The 17,596-nt window shown below is 41.6% G+C and overlaps 2 protein-coding genes across 2 annotated transcripts; both read left to right on the top strand.

Annotated features, from left to right (window-relative positions):
- Window positions 1-1,076: 1,076 nt before the first annotated feature.
- Window positions 1,077-7,156, top strand: mep1a.1 (meprin A, alpha (PABA peptide hydrolase), tandem duplicate 1). The gene is made up of 14 exons (XM_058613183.1): window positions 1,077-1,233; window positions 1,329-1,353; window positions 1,440-1,484; window positions 1,643-1,683; window positions 1,925-2,000; window positions 2,085-2,202; window positions 3,835-4,010; window positions 4,146-4,367; window positions 4,457-4,603; window positions 4,722-4,937; window positions 5,264-5,719; window positions 6,556-6,729; window positions 6,819-6,895; window positions 6,976-7,156. The coding sequence occupies exons 1-13, from the start codon at window positions 1,177-1,179 to the stop codon at window positions 6,866-6,868; spliced, it is 1,803 nt and encodes a 600-aa protein (XP_058469166.1). The 5' UTR covers window positions 1,077-1,176; the 3' UTR covers window positions 6,869-6,895; window positions 6,976-7,156.
- Window positions 7,157-9,832: 2,676 nt separating this feature from the next.
- mep1a.2 (meprin A, alpha (PABA peptide hydrolase), tandem duplicate 2) lies at window positions 9,833-17,527 on the top strand. The gene is made up of 14 exons (XM_058613951.1): window positions 9,833-9,963; window positions 10,074-10,098; window positions 10,191-10,244; window positions 10,339-10,376; window positions 10,460-10,535; window positions 10,623-10,740; window positions 10,902-11,077; window positions 11,856-12,077; window positions 13,062-13,208; window positions 13,784-13,999; window positions 14,087-14,518; window positions 15,298-15,471; window positions 15,576-15,783; window positions 16,971-17,527. Exons 1-14 carry the CDS (start codon window positions 9,901-9,903, stop codon window positions 17,119-17,121), a joined length of 2,100 nt encoding a protein of 699 aa, XP_058469934.1. The 5' UTR covers window positions 9,833-9,900; the 3' UTR covers window positions 17,122-17,527.
- Window positions 17,528-17,596: the final 69 nt, after the last annotated feature.

Below are 17,596 nucleotides of genomic sequence, written 5' to 3'. Positions count from 1 at the left end.
TCAAAATAAAAAGCTGCCTGCTGAGCGCACATTGAATTGGAAAACGAATGAAATCTTTAGAAAAAGCAGTTCTCAAAAAACATTTTTACTGTACAGAACTTTCAAATGAAAAAAAAAAAAAAAAAAAAGAAGATTGTCTAGGTTTGTTCATTTTCGATAGAATTAAATAAAAAAGTACAACTATTTATTCAGTCTTATTCAGAACGTTTAGATACCTCTCTTTATACAGTTGCTCAAAGTCCAGTTATAATGTATCTAAAACATAGCTGCGAGGATTTCCATTATTTTTCCCATTCAAAATGTGCTTTGAAACGTGCACTCAAGACACGGCGCTCTCAGTGTTTTATTTTGAAAACCGGATGTCCTAACAAATCAGCTTTGACGCACATGATGGCAGGCGTTTTACCGTAAAAGCCTTAGTGGCGTCAAAATTCACAATAGTCTTTTGTCTTTGCATGTCAATGAACTGTCAAGATTGGGCATTGTTCACTAAATCATGTTAAGCTTGACAGTTTTTAACAGCTAATAAAACTATTAGCTGTTACTTAGTAAAGGCGTAAACTTGCGTGACTTGCTGACAAAGATATTGCTCTATTTTAATCATTGTTTCAACGATATTGCCGATATTGACAGTAAATAACCATTATTACAATTAAATGACCACATCTTACCATTTACCAGTGTACATACTGTATGTTTGAATTATCCAAACGTGCCTTGCCAGGAAACAAATACAAAGTAGCGCTCACACAGGAACAGTGGGTATTTGGCGCCATCTAGTGGTTACGTTGCAAAACACATGTATACCTTTTCTCAAAAGAAGGATTGCCTTTAAACTATTTGACTCACCACAGGTGCAGTGATGTTTGCATGTGAAATTTGACATACAATTTAAGTTTACTGCCATTTAAATGGTTATTTTCTCACTGATAAGCTCTGAATAAATGGCTGCTATCTGATAATGTAGGAAAACCAGGTTATAAGGCAGATAACAAGCACAAGGTAGTGTGAAAAAAAACAAACACACACACCAATCGGCAACAATTTGGAGTCAAAGTCCTTAAGTAACTCTTTATGGTTGGTATAAACTTCAGCAAGGGCCAAAGGCTGTAGCTTGTTAATTTGCATGTTTAAGCGAAGGCAGCAGCATCTGCTTTGCTACACTCAGCAGTCAGAATGATGGAGCGAGAGATTTTGCTGTTTGGACTTGTGGCTCTGGCCACATCATATGCTGTAAGTGTTTATGTGTTCATTTTTGAAGTGAGCACAGTTTCTGAAAAAAAACCTTAACCTTGAAATGACTTGAACTTTGGTTTTCTTTCATGCAGATACCAGTTCACCAAAGCTTACACGGTATGTGAAATAACTGCCTACGATTAAATGTAAATATGTAGAAAGTTATGAGAAAAGACTGAATCACATCTGTGTTTGTTTAACAGAGGTATATGAGAACGGCGAGGATGAGAACCCCATCTTAAATCTGGGTGAGTCGCATCACTTTACAGATGTTTATTCCATCACAACTTACAAATCAACACAGTAATGTTGTTTACATAAATCATACGTAAAAAATAAATAAATGAGGAATAACTGTACTTATGATTGAGGTTGACCATATTTTGTTTTTGTAACCATGCTCTAGGTTCAGATGCCAACCTGTTTGAAGGGGACATTTTACTTCCAGTAAGTTCCTTTATAAAAAATATTGTGAATTATTCCTTTATTGCAATTGTTGCACGTGTATATAACCAAAGTCATGGTCCGTTGGCACAGTCGTACCATTTGCTCTTGTGTAACCAAAGAGCAATATAAATGTGAGATAACAAAACTGGCATTTGATCGTTTATTTTATTGGTTTTGAATTTGTGTTTCATTTAATGACCTTTTTTTATGATCACAATTTAAGAAGTAATTTATGCTGCAGGAAGGAAGGAATGCCCTGGTTGACAAAAGCTACAGATGGAAATTTCCAATCCCTTACATTCTGGGTGATGATTTGGGTAAGTTGTGTGTTGAGTTGAGTGTTGGAAAGCTTGTATGTGTCATTTCATGACAGAACACTGTCTAATTCTCTCATTCCTCAGATCTGAATGCCAAGGGCTGCGTCCACCAGGCTTTTGAAATGTATCGCCTCAAGTCTTGCATCGACTTCAAGCCTTACGAGGGAGAGAAGACCTATATCAAGTTTGAGAAGAGAGGGGGGTACGACTGTAGATTTTTTGTTTTAAGTGTACGTATGTGGTAAATCATTTCTGAAAGGTTTTCCATTGAAATGCCTTCTAACCGGATTTTCTGTGCTGTATTTCACTAGAACGGTACATACGGGCCTGTCGTCTTGTGTATCTAAGCAAATCATTTGCTTTTACTAGACGTATAAAGCTGAAAGAAAATGAGGGGCTGAGCCCCCCTTATAACCCCCCTCTGATTCCGGCTCTGTGTTTTCAAAGTCCACATTTCATCTGTTTATTTCTTTTTACAGGTGAGGTAACTTGGTGTGTGGTACTGATAAGTGTGTCAGTGGAGGAGCAGTAAAGACACGCTATATTATCCCACGAATAAAAGTGTACGACTTTGTGTTTGTGCAATAGAGCTCTTGCGCAAGTTGCTGCTCAGTTGCTGAATATACACATTTAGAATAGGCAAAAAAAAAATCAACAAAGGCTAAAAACGTAACCACATAACCCGCTTTTCTTACTTGTGTTGACTCTGTCTATTGAAATCAGTTTTAGTCATGCGTTCAGGTTCAAGCTGCTTGGCTGCTATTCATTTAAATCCATCCTAATCCACTGAATTGAAAACAATGGCCACGGAGTTCAGAGCAAATGCAAATGATACTGTCAACAAAGTAGCCCAGTTAGTAGTGTCTGAACTATTTACTCAAGGTTTCAAACATTAGATACAGTACTCTAACCTCAGTTCTCAGTTCTCAGTTAAGAAACACAAAATGATGTGTGTATTCATTTTAAAACATCGGGAAAGTTTTAATTCCTGTGTATTACCTTTGTAGCAGGACCGCTCGCCTCGACACTATTTCAATCTAGATTTCTTTAACATGTTAAAATATTTCATCTATGGTCCCTGCTCGACTCTGCACGGTTCAGTGTTTTTTCAGTGTAACTGAATCATTAGAATCAGTTCATTCAAAACATTTGTTCAGTACTTCCTCCATGACCGGAGCACAGACTCCGTCTGACACAGTCACTGTGCTGAAATACAGCAGCAGGGTTTGTGATGCCGCTGTCGCTAAATACACCAGACTCCTCTGTTAAATATTGAGATTTTAGACATTTCCCTGGTAATTGTTGGGGATTTGTTGGACCCACATTTTTAGGATTGTTAAGTCTTTTTAACTGATCTACAGTTCGGCATTGTTCGGCTTGATTTTTGTGTCGGACGTCTCTTCCTGTGACGGCACTCTGACCAATCAGTGGCCGGCAGTCCTCAGCTCACTTGAAACCTCACCAGAGCAGATACTAAAATAAAGTACCAGGTACTATCGCTAGTGGAAACGTGCCATTACTGCACTCATGCCCACGTTGCTCCTGTGTGAATGGGTACCAAAGATGTGTGATAGAAAATGTGCTGCACATAAATGTGTGAGTGAAAGGGTGAATGTGTGTCAAGCAGCTTTAGGTGATCACCAAGACCTTAAAAACCATTGTCCTTTCTTATATACTGTACAATTTCCAATGTGGCCTAAACTACACATATTTTATAAGAGCGCCACCTACTGGCAACAGGAATTGAAACTCTTTACGTTGTACTTTGATGTAAAGGTGTTCCACTGAAATGTTGCCTTTAAATGTATTTTGTGTACACTTTGGTTTGTCATAGGTGTTTCTCCAGCGTTGGTGACCAACAGAATGGTCAGATTCTGTCACTGGGGTCAGGCTGTGACCACAAGGCAGTGATAGAGCACGAGCTCCTGCACGCTGTGGGATTTTACCATGAGCAGTCTCGCACAGACAGGGACGACTATGTTGACATCTGGCTCGATCAGGTGACTCCGGGTATGGTTCCATGATGTCATGTTCCATTGTTTTAACATTTCTAAATGAATGTAGATATAACTTTTCAGTCCTTATTAATGCTATTTTTCTGTGGCGGCAATAATTGAAGGATCTTGAAATTCACCCCCCCCGCAGGGCTTCAACACAACTTCAACAAATACAACGACGACTTTATCACCGATCAAAACACGGCATACGACTATGAGTCCATCATGCATTACAGGCCCTTCTCCTTTAATAAGAACGAATCCATTCCCACCATCACCACCAAAATCCCAGAGTTCTACAACATCATTGGCCAGTACCTGGACTTCAGCAAGATGGACACCCTGAGGCTCAACCGCATGTACAACTGCTGTACGTTACAGAGTGAATGTGTGAGATTTCTTAAGTTTATTAGACAATGAATAGACTTTTCATATGACTGCCTGAATCCTTCACCTCAGCCGGACCCCTCACGCTGCTGGACCAGTGTGCCTTTGAGTACGCCAGCATTTGTGGGATGATCCAGGCTTCCCATGATGATGCAGACTGGTCTCATGTGAAGAGCACAGTTGGTGACGAGGATCACACACTCCTGGGGAAATGCAGAGGTCAGAGCTACATAGCATTTCTTTAAAGAAATAAATAAAATAAAATAAAATAAATCTCAAGCACGGTTTCAATAAAAAAAAAAGTAATCTGCCCACTTGTTTTACTTTGATTTTATAGACAGTGGCTACTTTATGTACTTCAATACAAAGGTGGGGAGGCCACAGGAGTCTGCTCTGCTGGAATCCCGCATCCTCTACCCCAAGAGAAAGCTCCAGTGTCTGCAGTTCTTCTACAAGATGACTGGAAACCCCAAGGACAAGCTGGTGATCTGGGTCAAGACGGATGACGGCACAGGCACAGTCCGTAAAATGAAGAAAATACACACCTTCCATGGTATGGACTAATGAAGCAGGCGTGTTTAATTAGCAACTTACATTGAATGTCCTGCATTTGCATTAAGGCAGCCATTTATTTGAGCTGCCTCCAGACTTAATGCTAAGCTAAACTATGCTAATCACCTGCCACTGCATTTTTATCTTGACCATTATCTTCTATCATGGTCCCAGCTCGCCTTGACTTGCCCTGTGATTGGTCAAGTCCTACTGTGACACACTGTTCTTTCTCAGATCATGTGATTTACATATGAATCTAAATCTCTAAATATGACTCTTACCTCCCAAAGGAGTATTTGTCACCTTGTTTCTGTCTGTGTTCCCCAGCGGATTCTGACCACACATGGAAGATCGCCCACGTCCCAATGGAGATAGGTGTCAAATTCCGCTATGCTTTCCAGGCCATGCGCGCTGACCCCTCTGCGTCCACCGGTGGCATCTACCTCGACGACATCAGCCTGACGGAAACGCGCTGCCCCAACGCTGTGTGGAGAATCCAGAACTTCTCCAGTTTCATGGCTAATAACACAGAGCTTCACAGTCCTCGCTTCTACAGCCCTGAAGGCTACGGTTACGGTATCAGCGTCATTCCTCAGTCGTCCTACTCTGATTACACGGGGAACTACGCTGGGCTGTACTTCCACCTGGCCAGCGGCGAGAATGACGTGGTGATGCAGTGGCCAGCTGTTAACAGACAGGCCACGTTGGTGGTGATGGACCAAGACCCTGACATTAAGCTGAGGATGTCCACCGCTCGCAGCCTCACAACCGACATGAGAAAGAGTAAGTTCTCCTTATCTTTTATCACCTCGTCTATAGTCTACAGCAAAACTAATTTTGAGAATTCCATTAAATCTTCAGTCTTCATCACTGCCTATAATTTGCTTTGAGTTGGTTTGTTATGGTGCTCTATGCATCCCTTATTTCCTGGGACCCCCAACATTTTGTGAAACACCTCTGGACAAGATGACTTTGCATTATCAGACCGCAAAACGGAGGAGTTTATTTGAATGTATGTGGCCAAGGAGAACTGAGGCAACATCAAGACAGGCATGTACACAATCTGATGCTACCTCCAAGTTCTGAAGAAGTCCTGAAGAAGATGCATATAATCGTCTGTCTAACGAACTTTAATATATTTTATTAGTAGCAGGAAGAATAGATACACTAGAAAACATTCTTTTTCATTTTAGACTCCCTTCCATTCATTATCCACTACTTTATCCTCCAAATGAGGTCACAGTGCAAATCTCAGCTGACATAGGGCAACATGTGGGGGTACACCCTGGACAGGTTGCCAGTCCAACGTTGGGCCAACGTATCGAGACAAACAACCATTCGTGCACTCCATACAGTCCAATTAACCTCTGCATGTTTTGTAACTGTGGGAGAAAACCGGAGAACCCGGAGAAGACCCACTCACACACACAGGTAGAACATGCCAACTCCACACAGAAAGGCCTGGACGAGAACCAGCACCAGTGCGAGCCACATGTTCTACTGTGTGGCCTGTTTTAGACTGTCAAGGTCCTTAATTGCGTGCTGTTGTTGTACCGTGTGTCTATGTTGTTGACGATAAAGTTTGACCTGAACCAACCATGTCCTTCTCTGTCTCTTAGCACAGGATGGACATTTAATGTGGGACAATCCCTCTAAGGTGGGGAAGTTTGACCCATCCTGTGAATGCTACAGAGGTCCATCATGGGGCTGGAGGAACTTTGTCAAGCACTTTGACCTCCGGCGACGTAATTACCTCAAGAATGATGACCTCATCATCTTCATCGACTTTGAGGGTTTGTAAAACGCCTTAATTGTGTATATTAAACATTTAAAAAATATGAAGCATGTCAGGAAACAGACATGATCATGTCTTTGTCCACAGACATATCGTCACTGATTAAAACAGAAGTGCCCATTAAACCAAAGGAGTGAGGTCATGGAGGATTTTAGGAATTGGAGGTGAGATACTTTGTGTTTTACCGCTGAACATTATATTGAACCACATATTACCCTTGTTTTCTTGTGACTCATGAAACCAGATTCAACATTTGGAGCTGGGATGACAAGAAAAAAAGAAAGAGAAATGGCAGATCCCTGCTGTGAAACAAAATCAGAATAATACACGTCATATATGAAATGTAAAAGTTGTATCTGGAATCTGTACGTGCGATAACGCTTGTCTCCTTGAACTGCTGTAATAAAGAAAGCTACAAAAGCAAACCTGTGGCATGTTCCTTTTGATACATGATATACGGCCTGGAGACAGTGGCACTGTCTAAAAGACAGGAGATGGAGCTGGAGGTGGAAGAGCAGAAGATGCTGAGATTGTTGTTGGGAGTGAGCAGGATGGACAGGATTAGAAATGGGCATATTGGAGGCACAGTGATAATACTGGACAAACGATGCTGAAGATGGAGCTGCCAGGACAGGAGGGAAAGAGGAAGACCACAGAGAAGGTTTATCAATGTTGTGAGGGACAGTTGGTGTAACACAGGAGGTCAAGATGGAGACAGATGATCAGCGGTGGTGACCCCTCAAGGGAGAAGCCGAAAGAAGAAGAAAGGTTTCTTTGCATTGAAGACAGTTGTTGAGTAGTTACAGTATCTTCCCATCGAGGGAACCTGTATGCAGAGCAGTTGAAGACAAACAGCCAACAGGAGCCTCTGCTTTCTCTCTGACTTGCCCTCTGTTGGATCAAAGTCACTCGTGGTGGGCCAGATTCTCTCAGATCACTCGATTTACATCATGCTGATAGATTATTTGAGAATTATTGATCAGTAAAGTGGAACATATTCTGCCTACCCCATCTTTAACAATAGTCCGTACACAGTATGCTAAGGTAACATCAACATTCCCCTTAGATATTACTGATATTGGTCCACAGAAGCAGAAAACATCCACAGCAGCACTAGTATAAATGTAATCTAATGTCCATGTGGGCTGAATCCGGGCCGACAGTATGGATGCCAACACAAAACTGCTTGGGACCCATATTGTCAGCCCAAATGTAACCCATATCCAGCCCACATGGATATAATATAAATAATAATAATAATGCTTATATAAATGACATTGCAGTTCTATAAACATGTCACCACTGACTCATAACTTTCCTGCATAAACTTATAACTTGATACAGTTGTTGTCTATCTGCTCCTGGTCTCTCTCTCCTGTCTCTCCCTCATCTCCCTCTTGTCCTTTCTCTCCCTCTCCTCTCCTCTGTCGCCCATTTTTCTTCTTTCACCCCAACCGGCCGAGGCAGATGGCTGCACATCTCTGAGTCTGGCTTTGTCAGAGATTTCTTCTGTTAAAAGGGAGTTTCTTCTCTCCATTGATGCCTAGTGTTTGCTCGTTGTGTGAATTGTTGGGTCTCTCTCCTCTCCTTGATGTTGTCTTTGTACAGTGCCTTCAGATGAGGTATATTATTTGGCGCTATACAAATAAAATAGGATTGAATTGAATTAATATCAGTAATAGTATGTATTTTGGTCCATTGCCTGGTGCAAACATATTGACCAATACTCCCTCATTAAAGAACTCCACAATTTTGCATTCTGTAGTAAATAGCAAAAACATTGATTGTGTGTGTCTGTATGGCAGCAGCCACATGAAAGGTGAACTTGAATTTTAAAACTTCAGTACATTTCCTCGTTATTAACTCATAGATGATACGGCTGTCGCTGATGGTTGATGTACTATTGTGTTGTTTTCCAGTTCTCGTTTCCAGTTACGCGCCTTGTGTGGTTTGAGCTTCTGGTCTGTTCTGTAGATGTTTTTCTCTTTTTTTTTTTTTGGTCTGCTGTTCTAAGGTCAGGGGATTGAACAACGCGGTGTCATCACATCTTAGAATGAGATAAAGCTGATGGTGGAGATAACAGAAATCATGTGTGGGCATTTACAAGCACAGAGGATGAAGGATCTGGAAAACATTCATTAATACTTTTATTTACCACCTCAATGGCAGTTGTAGGAGCCAGTGTTTTGTGTTCAGGACTCAGACTGAAGCTAGACTCAAGTCCTGACTTTTAGAACTTGTGACTTGCTTGGACTTGGTCTCAAGCAGTGGCTCCATTCCTCCTACTAACCTCTTCTTTTTTTTTGCATTCAACCATTCTATAATTTGGAATAATACGATGACATTACCTATGCAAGTGTGAACCCCAGCAAGATAAAATCACACATTTTATCCAAGGACTTTGGTGTGGGAGAGTGAGTGGTTGACAAACTTCTGTTTCCAGGCTGTCTAATAGTGAGATTATTCTTAATGGATATATACACATACATATATACACTTAAGCAAGCGTAGGTTAGCCTTGTGTTTTCTTGGTGTCCCCACTGGCAGCCATGCTTGGAGTAAGAGTTGGTGCCCATGTCTCGTGCTAGTTCCCGGTTTAGGGGGAGGGCCCACAGAGCACAGTCAGTGCTGACACTTTAAAAAAAACCTGAACTATGAACCTGACACTGGGGACTTGAGGCTTTCCAACAATAATACCATAGGTTACAGGTTAAATATGATTGAAAACAACCGCTCATAGTAAATCGACGCATGTAGCAGTAAAACAAAATCAGTCACCATCAATAACAGCATAAACAAACGTGTAGGCTATAAAACAATAGCTTTACCACAGTGCAATACAAATTTAGGTATCATTTAGTATCATATAAATATGATTTGTTAACATTTAAAAGAGATTGGATTGCAACATGAGGGCATTTTAAGGACCAATAAAGCGCATATCTTTTCACGGATTTAAAACCTTGTTGTTGACCCTGTTGCCTGAGCACAGGGTCAACAGTTTATTGCTCGTCTCTGCAGAGCAAATGACAACATGTGACCTTCAGGAATGACAGTGACGACGCGCGGAATGCATGTTACTCATTAAACACAATAAACCTGATCAAAGTTCCTCTTCAGCTGCAGCTGCCTTCATGGGCAAGTTGGCGGCGGCAACAGAGAGAACAACATGGTCTCTGGAGACAGTTTGAGGGGGACTGCTGTACTGATCGGCCTATTTGCGGTTTTGACGGTAGAGAATTTTCTGAAATATTTCAATTTAAAGGGTTTTTTAAAACCATACATTTGAAGAAAAAAAAAAGTCTCAGTGAATGATTGAAAGTGTCTCTTCTTGTGTGCTAGGTGCAAGCTGTGCCGACATTTACTGGTTGGTTCTCCTTCACTTTATTGGTCACATACACAGAAAAGAAGCTTTTTGTTTGTCACTCTTTCTCTCTAACAAAAACATGTGTCCTCCAGGTGATGATGCAGACGCAGGTGAACTTAGGGACGACATACCTGACATCAACAAAGGTAGAACTCTTAAAGCCTCTTAAAGTTTGTGATAATGCACTTTGTTGACTTGATATCAGAATTTCTAAAACCTTGTTGTTTCTCACATTTAAAGGTTTAAATCACCTGTTTGAGGGAGACATTGCTGGGAATGTAAGTATTCAGTAACGTCTACAGAGATCATGTTTGTCAAGAATATAAAAGAAAATGTTCTCAGAGTGTTCAGTGTCTTGTAGCCCAGCAGGAACGCAATCCTCGACCAAACACGACGGTGGAAGTTTCCAATCCCTTACATCTTAACTGATTCTTTAGGTAGGCTCTGCACACTTTCTCTCATGATAAAATCTGAAGAATAGGTAAAACATTTACTGACTGGGAAATTATATCCTCTTGTTGTAGAACTGAATGCCAAAGGTGTGATCCTCCAGGCGTTTGAGGAATACCGTTTGAGATCCTGCGTGGATTTCAAGCCATACGAGGGAGAGTCCACCTACATTTCCTTCACCAAGCTGTCTGGGTGAGCTGCAGTGTTCTCTGTTTGTTGCACAACTTTACTGCCCACACTGTTAAGTCTTAAAACTTAAGGAATTAAGGACCAAACATTGAGAACTACTGAGCTTTCAAAAACTTATTACATTGTAAAGCTATGGTGTAAAAATTTCCATTTTACCCATTCAGATGCTGGTCGTATGTCGGCGATGATAAAATTGGACAGAATGTCTCCATTGGGGCGAGGTGTGACACCAAGGCCATCGTGGAGCATGAGCTCCTTCATGCTCTGGGCTTTTACCATGAGCAGTCTCGCTCGGACAGAGAGAACTATGTGAAAATCTGGTGGGACCAGATTACAGAAGGTGGGTCAAAGCATTTCATCTTTGTTTCAGACAGTCGCACAGAAATACTCCCCATTTATACATATATACTGTCCCAAACATCACTACCCTACCTACCCCACGAGCTGGTATGGACGTTATGCAATACTCCCTCTAGAGGGCAGTGCCGAGTGCCAAGTTGCACTCATCAACCATTTCACAGAGGTGTTCTTGGAAACATTCTGCCATTTTCAGATGTCCATATAGACTTTTATTCTTTATTTTCCTGACGGATTGGAATATTGACTCTGTACCACCCCCACCCCCCAGACTTCCAGTGATAATTATTGCTCCGTTTTGTCCATCATTGTTTGCTCTCCTGCGGCGTATACAAAGAGTGTAAATGGCTTTATTTCCTCAGCTGAACACAATACACCAACCAATCACTAAGTTTTTGTCACATATTAATGGGCCCTATTTCACTCGTTAGGGGCCGTTATAGCAAACAACCTTGGGAAAACACATGGAAGTGTGAGGTGTTTTTAATACAGGCAGCTTCTGTTGTATTATGTGACCATTACTAAGCAACCAAAAACCTGGTTGCTGCTGTTCACTGAATTAATTAAAAACGATAGCTTAACATCACTGCATACTATCCTTCACAAACTGATTCAGGAGCCTCGTCTGGATGATGGAGGTTCGAAGCTTATTTCACAGTCAACAATGATAATTTTGGCCTGTGACATGTATGCAGCCCAAAAACCTACCTACCTACCTACCTACCAACCTACCTACCTACCATTCCTCTCTCTCTTCACAGGCATGGAGCACAATTTCAATAAGTATGAAGATGACTTCATCACTGATCTGAACACACCATACGACTATGAGTCCATCATGCACTACAGGCCGCTGTCTTTCAATAAGAATGCAAGCATCCCCACAATCACCACCACCATACCGTACTTTAATGACATCATTGGTCAGCGGCTGGACTTCAGTGCTGTCGACATCACCCGGCTCAACCGCATGTACGACTGTGGTGAGTGTCACCTCGGTAAACAATGGTCACTTGGGTACCAAGGCCACATTTATGTCTTTGTAGATGAAGTGCTTCCAGGTGTGAATTGGTGTAAATGTTAAATATATAGATTTGGATTTCTACTGTCAGGTTACATGAGGCACATGGTCAGTGTTTTATGAACAGATGACTGCTCTCTGCTCACAGGTGTGGGTGAGTGAGTTTCTCCAAACACAATCAGCTTAAAAGGATAGCTGCATAGATTAATGTGTTAACCTTAGACTAGACTATGCAGAGTGAGTCCAACCAGGAGGTAGCAATTTATTGAATACCCACCAGGGGGCGACTATGCCAGTTGCAAAAATAAATTGTGAATTTCTCTGTGAGATGAATAAAGTATCTATCTATCTATCTATCTAACTCATTTGAAAATGGGAAAATTAGCCTAGTTTTTATTTATTCTTATTTACTTCAGATTTATGATGTCAGTAAACATTTTCCTAAGGAGTTAATGGTTTCAATTGCTAGTTCCAGGTTCCCCTTATAAGAACATGATGTTAATTTAGAAATTTTGTAAATGTTTCCATTTAGAAGAAACTATATTACTATTATCCAATAGTATATATACTATTGTCCAAAAAGTGCTTTGTTGAAATCAATGTCTGTTTTCAAAAACTGACATGGTGACCGTCAAACCGCAGAACTTGAGGCTTCCAAATGGGAGTACATATTGCTTCTATTTTTTTTCGGGCCTTAATTTCGATACACCCTCTAGTATTTGGCAATAATGTACCAGCTGCCAGTAGAATTCACAATCCCACAAAAGAGTATAATGCTTAATCAGCAGTGAGCATGACCTTGTGTGAACCTGAAGTTATAACAGAAGATGTGGAAGATAAAGACTCCCAACGCTATGAAGTCATTTGTGTGGCTGCATTTCAGATACTAATGCACAGCTGATGCTTTGAGCTATGAAGCTGACCGTTTGCAGCCGTCTGTTTGCAGCCAACACACACACACTCCTTGACCAGTGCTCATTTGAGCTGATCAACATCTGTGGAATGATCCAGAATGAGCACGACAACGCAGACTGGGTGCAGACGTTGAGCAGTCCAGCTGATCCTGACCACACCCTGGTGGGCCGCTGCAGAGGTAAAGTTCTCTCTAACCGGTAAACAAAGCCATATCAAACTTACTGAAAAAGAAACCCAACCATCCATCCATCTTCTACCGCTTTATCCTTCACTTGAGGGTCGAGGTGAGAGCTGCTGCCGCCAATCCCAGCTAATATAGAGTGAAAGGCAGGGTAAATCACCAGTCCATCACAGGGACACACAAACAACCACTCACAAAGCTTGTGTCACACAATTGGACTTGCCTGAGAAAAGTTGGCAGTTGCCTACAACAGCTAATGTCTGAAGATGACCATGACCTGGGTGACTGGGAATCTTCACAAACATAAATATTTGTACACAGTTTTACAGTGCTGACATTCAGACTTCAAAATAAAAGCAAGAGTAAGAGCAAGTAAAGAGTTACCCATTAAGTTGACGTCATCGACCTCTAAAACTCCTTTCTCCTTATTACTTTGTATTAATATTTCCCTGTGAATGCTTTGGTTCTCTTGTCACACCAGAAGGAATAACATTAACAGTGTATGTTCTGTGCCATTACGACATGACAGAGTGACAGGAAGCAACAGTACCTAAACCCCTTCTCTTTTGTAGATTCTGGCTACTTCATGAAGTTTGACACATCTTCTGGTGTGGTTGGCAACAGCGCCTTGCTAGAGTCACGCATTCTTTACCCCAAAAGAGACGAGCAGTGCCTGCAGTTCTTTTACAAGATGAGTGGAGCGGCCGGCGACAAACTGGTCATATGGATCAGGAGGGATGATGGGACAGGAACTGTGCGCCGTGTCAGGAAGATCCACACCATCATTGGTATTTTGTGGTTCCTACACCAAACATCTAAATACACTGTTTTCTTTTTTTTCCCCTCATTAAAATACATCATTATCTGTCTCTCAGGTGATGGAAATGACGTTTGGAAAATAGCCCATGTGACTCTGAAGGTGACGGACAAGTTCCGCTATGTCTTCCAAGGCATTAGAGGGTCATCCACCTCTTCGGGAGCCATCCTAATTGATGATATCGCTCTCACAGAGACCAGTTGCCCCAGTGCCGTCTGGCAGATCCACAATTTTAGCAGGTTCCTCACCACAGGAGCTCAGCTCAAGAGCAAGTGCTTTTACAACCTAGAGGGCTACTCATTCGGTATCAGTGTTGACGCAAAAGCGCCAGATAACCCAGATTATGTTCGCATTTCCATGCACCTCTGCAGTGGGGAAAATGATGCAGTGATGCAGTGGCCAGCTCAAAACAGACAGGTGACCATCGTTGCCATGGATCAGGACCCTGATGTCAAACTGAGGATGTCTAATACAAGAAGCTTCACCACAGGTAGGTCGACATCACAGGCACAGAACGGAATAAACAAAAGGTTTATGAGCAAGACAGAAAGGTTGGTTTAAAAAAAACTCCTCATCATCCCAACGTCACAGCGAGCTGTGAAATTCTACTGAAAAAGGCATCGTCTGCGGCCACAACCATGGCTTTACAGCACAGTATGAATGTTGTTGTGTATTTCAATATGTAATTCAGCATAAAACAGCATTCTGTGCCATGATCAGACCTTCCAATGAGCCATGAGCAGCGTTGATCAGCAGTGACTTGTGCTGCATGTAAAACCGCTGATCTTTTGTATGGACTTTGGCACAAGATTCCAAAGCAACTCAAACTTTACTCACCAGTTGGAAAAGGCCATCTATAACAGCATGATAAGGCAGCAATTACGTTTACAAGATGATGTAGACTTGGCTAGAGGGGCTAGAATCTATTTTTACTTGTATTCAGAGAGAGTGCGCCTTCATGTCTCGAGCTAGATTCTGGAAGCGTGCACAGTGTCTGTGTGAAATGATCTCCAACCACACTTTAATAAAATGCAAAACATTTTAGGAGTTATTGTGATTTTTCCACCCAGGATTTCTTTTACACAAATACAGTTGGATGGAAACACAGTTACTTTTTGCTTTTTTTGATTATTTCAGTAGACACTGACTGTGGTTTGTAAAATGATACATTGTTGGTCATCAGTAACCACAGGTGGTAAAGATGTTACATGAAGATCAGGTGGACGATGGATAAACCATGAGTAAGTGTTTTCTGCTCTTCCTCCCAAGACGATAGCGCCCGCTGGAACAGGCCCACGAACACTTCAGAAACAGTGTGGGACGAGGAATGCCGCTGCTTCCGCAGTCGCGGCTTTGGCTGGAGCACGTTCATCTCTCACAAGCATCTGCACAGAAGGAGCTTCCTCAAGAACGACGACCTCATCATTACTGCTGACTTCAATGGTGAAGCGCAGAATCATTGAATTTTTTTATACAGTGCAACTGCACAACGTCTCATGACATTGTTTGATTTAAAATCATTATATTTCATCCTCTTGTTCTGATAGACTTAACCCACCTGATCAAAAGCGAGGTGCCTGTCAAACCCACTGTGGCAGTGGACGACATCGCAGACGAGAGGCCAGTCAGTGAGACGGACGCGAAAGCGCAGACTCCAAAACACAGAGAAGCACGCGCCGCAGACGACCCCTGTCACCCCAACCCCTGTTTTAACGGTGGCGCGTGTGTGGAAAGAGGAGGAAAGGCCTCATGCAGGTTTGTGTGCACGCATGTCATTTAGTCACGATGACAAACTCTGCCTCAAAACCATCGCTGTGCTCCAGTGTTAACATTGTGAGGACGTTTTAGCAGGCTGTGGTTTGAACGTTAGCATTAGTTAGCGGATCGTAATAATAATGATAATAAATAAAAAGTTACAGATACATTACATATTATTCATTTAAGCTTTTACCAATGCAAACCATACCCTGCTGTACCAAACCAAACCGTACCATGATGGAAACATTGACAATGGTGTCAAAGTCAAACACAGAGGGTCAGACTACACCAAATAATATCATAGATGAAGGAACACATAAGGAATATGAAACGAAAAATGTTTCATGTTAAGGTATATTAGTGACCACAATGGACTTTTATTTTTCATAAAATCATTAATGAATGAATGAATGAATTAATTAATGATTTTATGAAAAATAAAAGCAGGGTGCTCAATATTCGGTAAAGTTTATGAATGATTTTCCATTTAAATTACCAGTACCGTGGGCCCACACTTCAGCAGAAAGGCCGAGGTTTTTGCGCCCCGGTCCAAATGAGGGCCTTACTGCATGGAGTTTGCAGGTTCTCCCCGTGTGTGAGTGGGTAAACACTATTGGACACACTATAAATTTGCCCGTGGGTGTGAATGTGTGAAGAACATGTGGTAGACAGTGAATGAATGAATCAGCAGTATATACAATTTCCAAGTGTCTAACCTCATACCGTCCATTCCATTCCAGCTGAACAGCACAGGCCTGTAGTCACACGTTTCGGCAATAATTTCAATATTGTTTTAATATAACCCCCCCGGCTACAGCTCTGTATGGTCTGCAGAGCTCTGATTCACTCTCTGTTGTACTGGCAAATATTTATCACCATGTTTCAGCTTGCTTTTGTCTCATTTGTCCTGCTACTGTTTCATAATCAGATCCCTCACCCCCCCTCTCTGTGACTGTCACTGACAAAGCTAACTAAACCAGTTTGATGTCTATTAAAAGGAACACAGACAATGGAAGCTGTGTGCGTGATCTGTGTCTGTACCTGCAGAGCGGTGGTGAGGCAACGGACAGCAACTTCCTATGTTTGCAGTTACTAACATGGCATCATTGGCATCAAATTCACTTCTTTGTCATGCAGGAATGAAATAAAATCACTCACTCTGGCTCTTTGCGCTGTTTTTTCAGGTGCGCAGCAAGCCAAACCACCTACTACACTGGTGAAAAATGTCAGGAATCGAACGTGAACAGTGGCATTCTGGGAGCTCTGATTGGCGGTGCAGCTGGGACCGTAATTCTGACGCTGGCCATCTTCACTGTCATCAGGAGAGCTCAGTGATAAGTGACTCGAGAGTTTGTCCTCTGTATTCAGTCACAGTAAATGTGGCGCGACTACAGAAAGGAAATACATGTATGAGCATAATATCCTGGGCTTATCTATGGTCCATCCTCAGATTAGAACTTTTTTGCTCTTTAAAAAAAAAACCCAAAAAATTTTTTCATTGTGACTTTCCAAATCTAGACCCACACTCACACGCATTTAAAAACCAATCCATTCAGCATGTAGAAATAATAGAGAAGTGAGTCAAAACACGAGCCATGACACTTTTATGTCCCAGGTTTATTTGTAATACAAAATCAATCATATGTGGTTTTCTTAAATAATTCTTATCATGAGAAATGTAAGTTTGGACTGAGATATTTAAATCATACACACATGTGAAGAATAAAACACTTCTACAGTCCTTGCCTTTATTCTTATGTCTGGACATACATGTCGTTGATCTACAAACAAATCATTCAGATTATAGTTC

The sequence above is a fragment of the Solea solea genome, chromosome 17 (assembly GCF_958295425.1).
Source record: "Solea solea chromosome 17, fSolSol10.1, whole genome shotgun sequence".
Taxonomy (NCBI): Eukaryota; Metazoa; Chordata; class Actinopteri; order Pleuronectiformes; family Soleidae; genus Solea; species Solea solea.
Note: the sequence above shows the minus strand (reverse complement) of the source record. Positions and strands in the feature narration are given on the sequence as shown.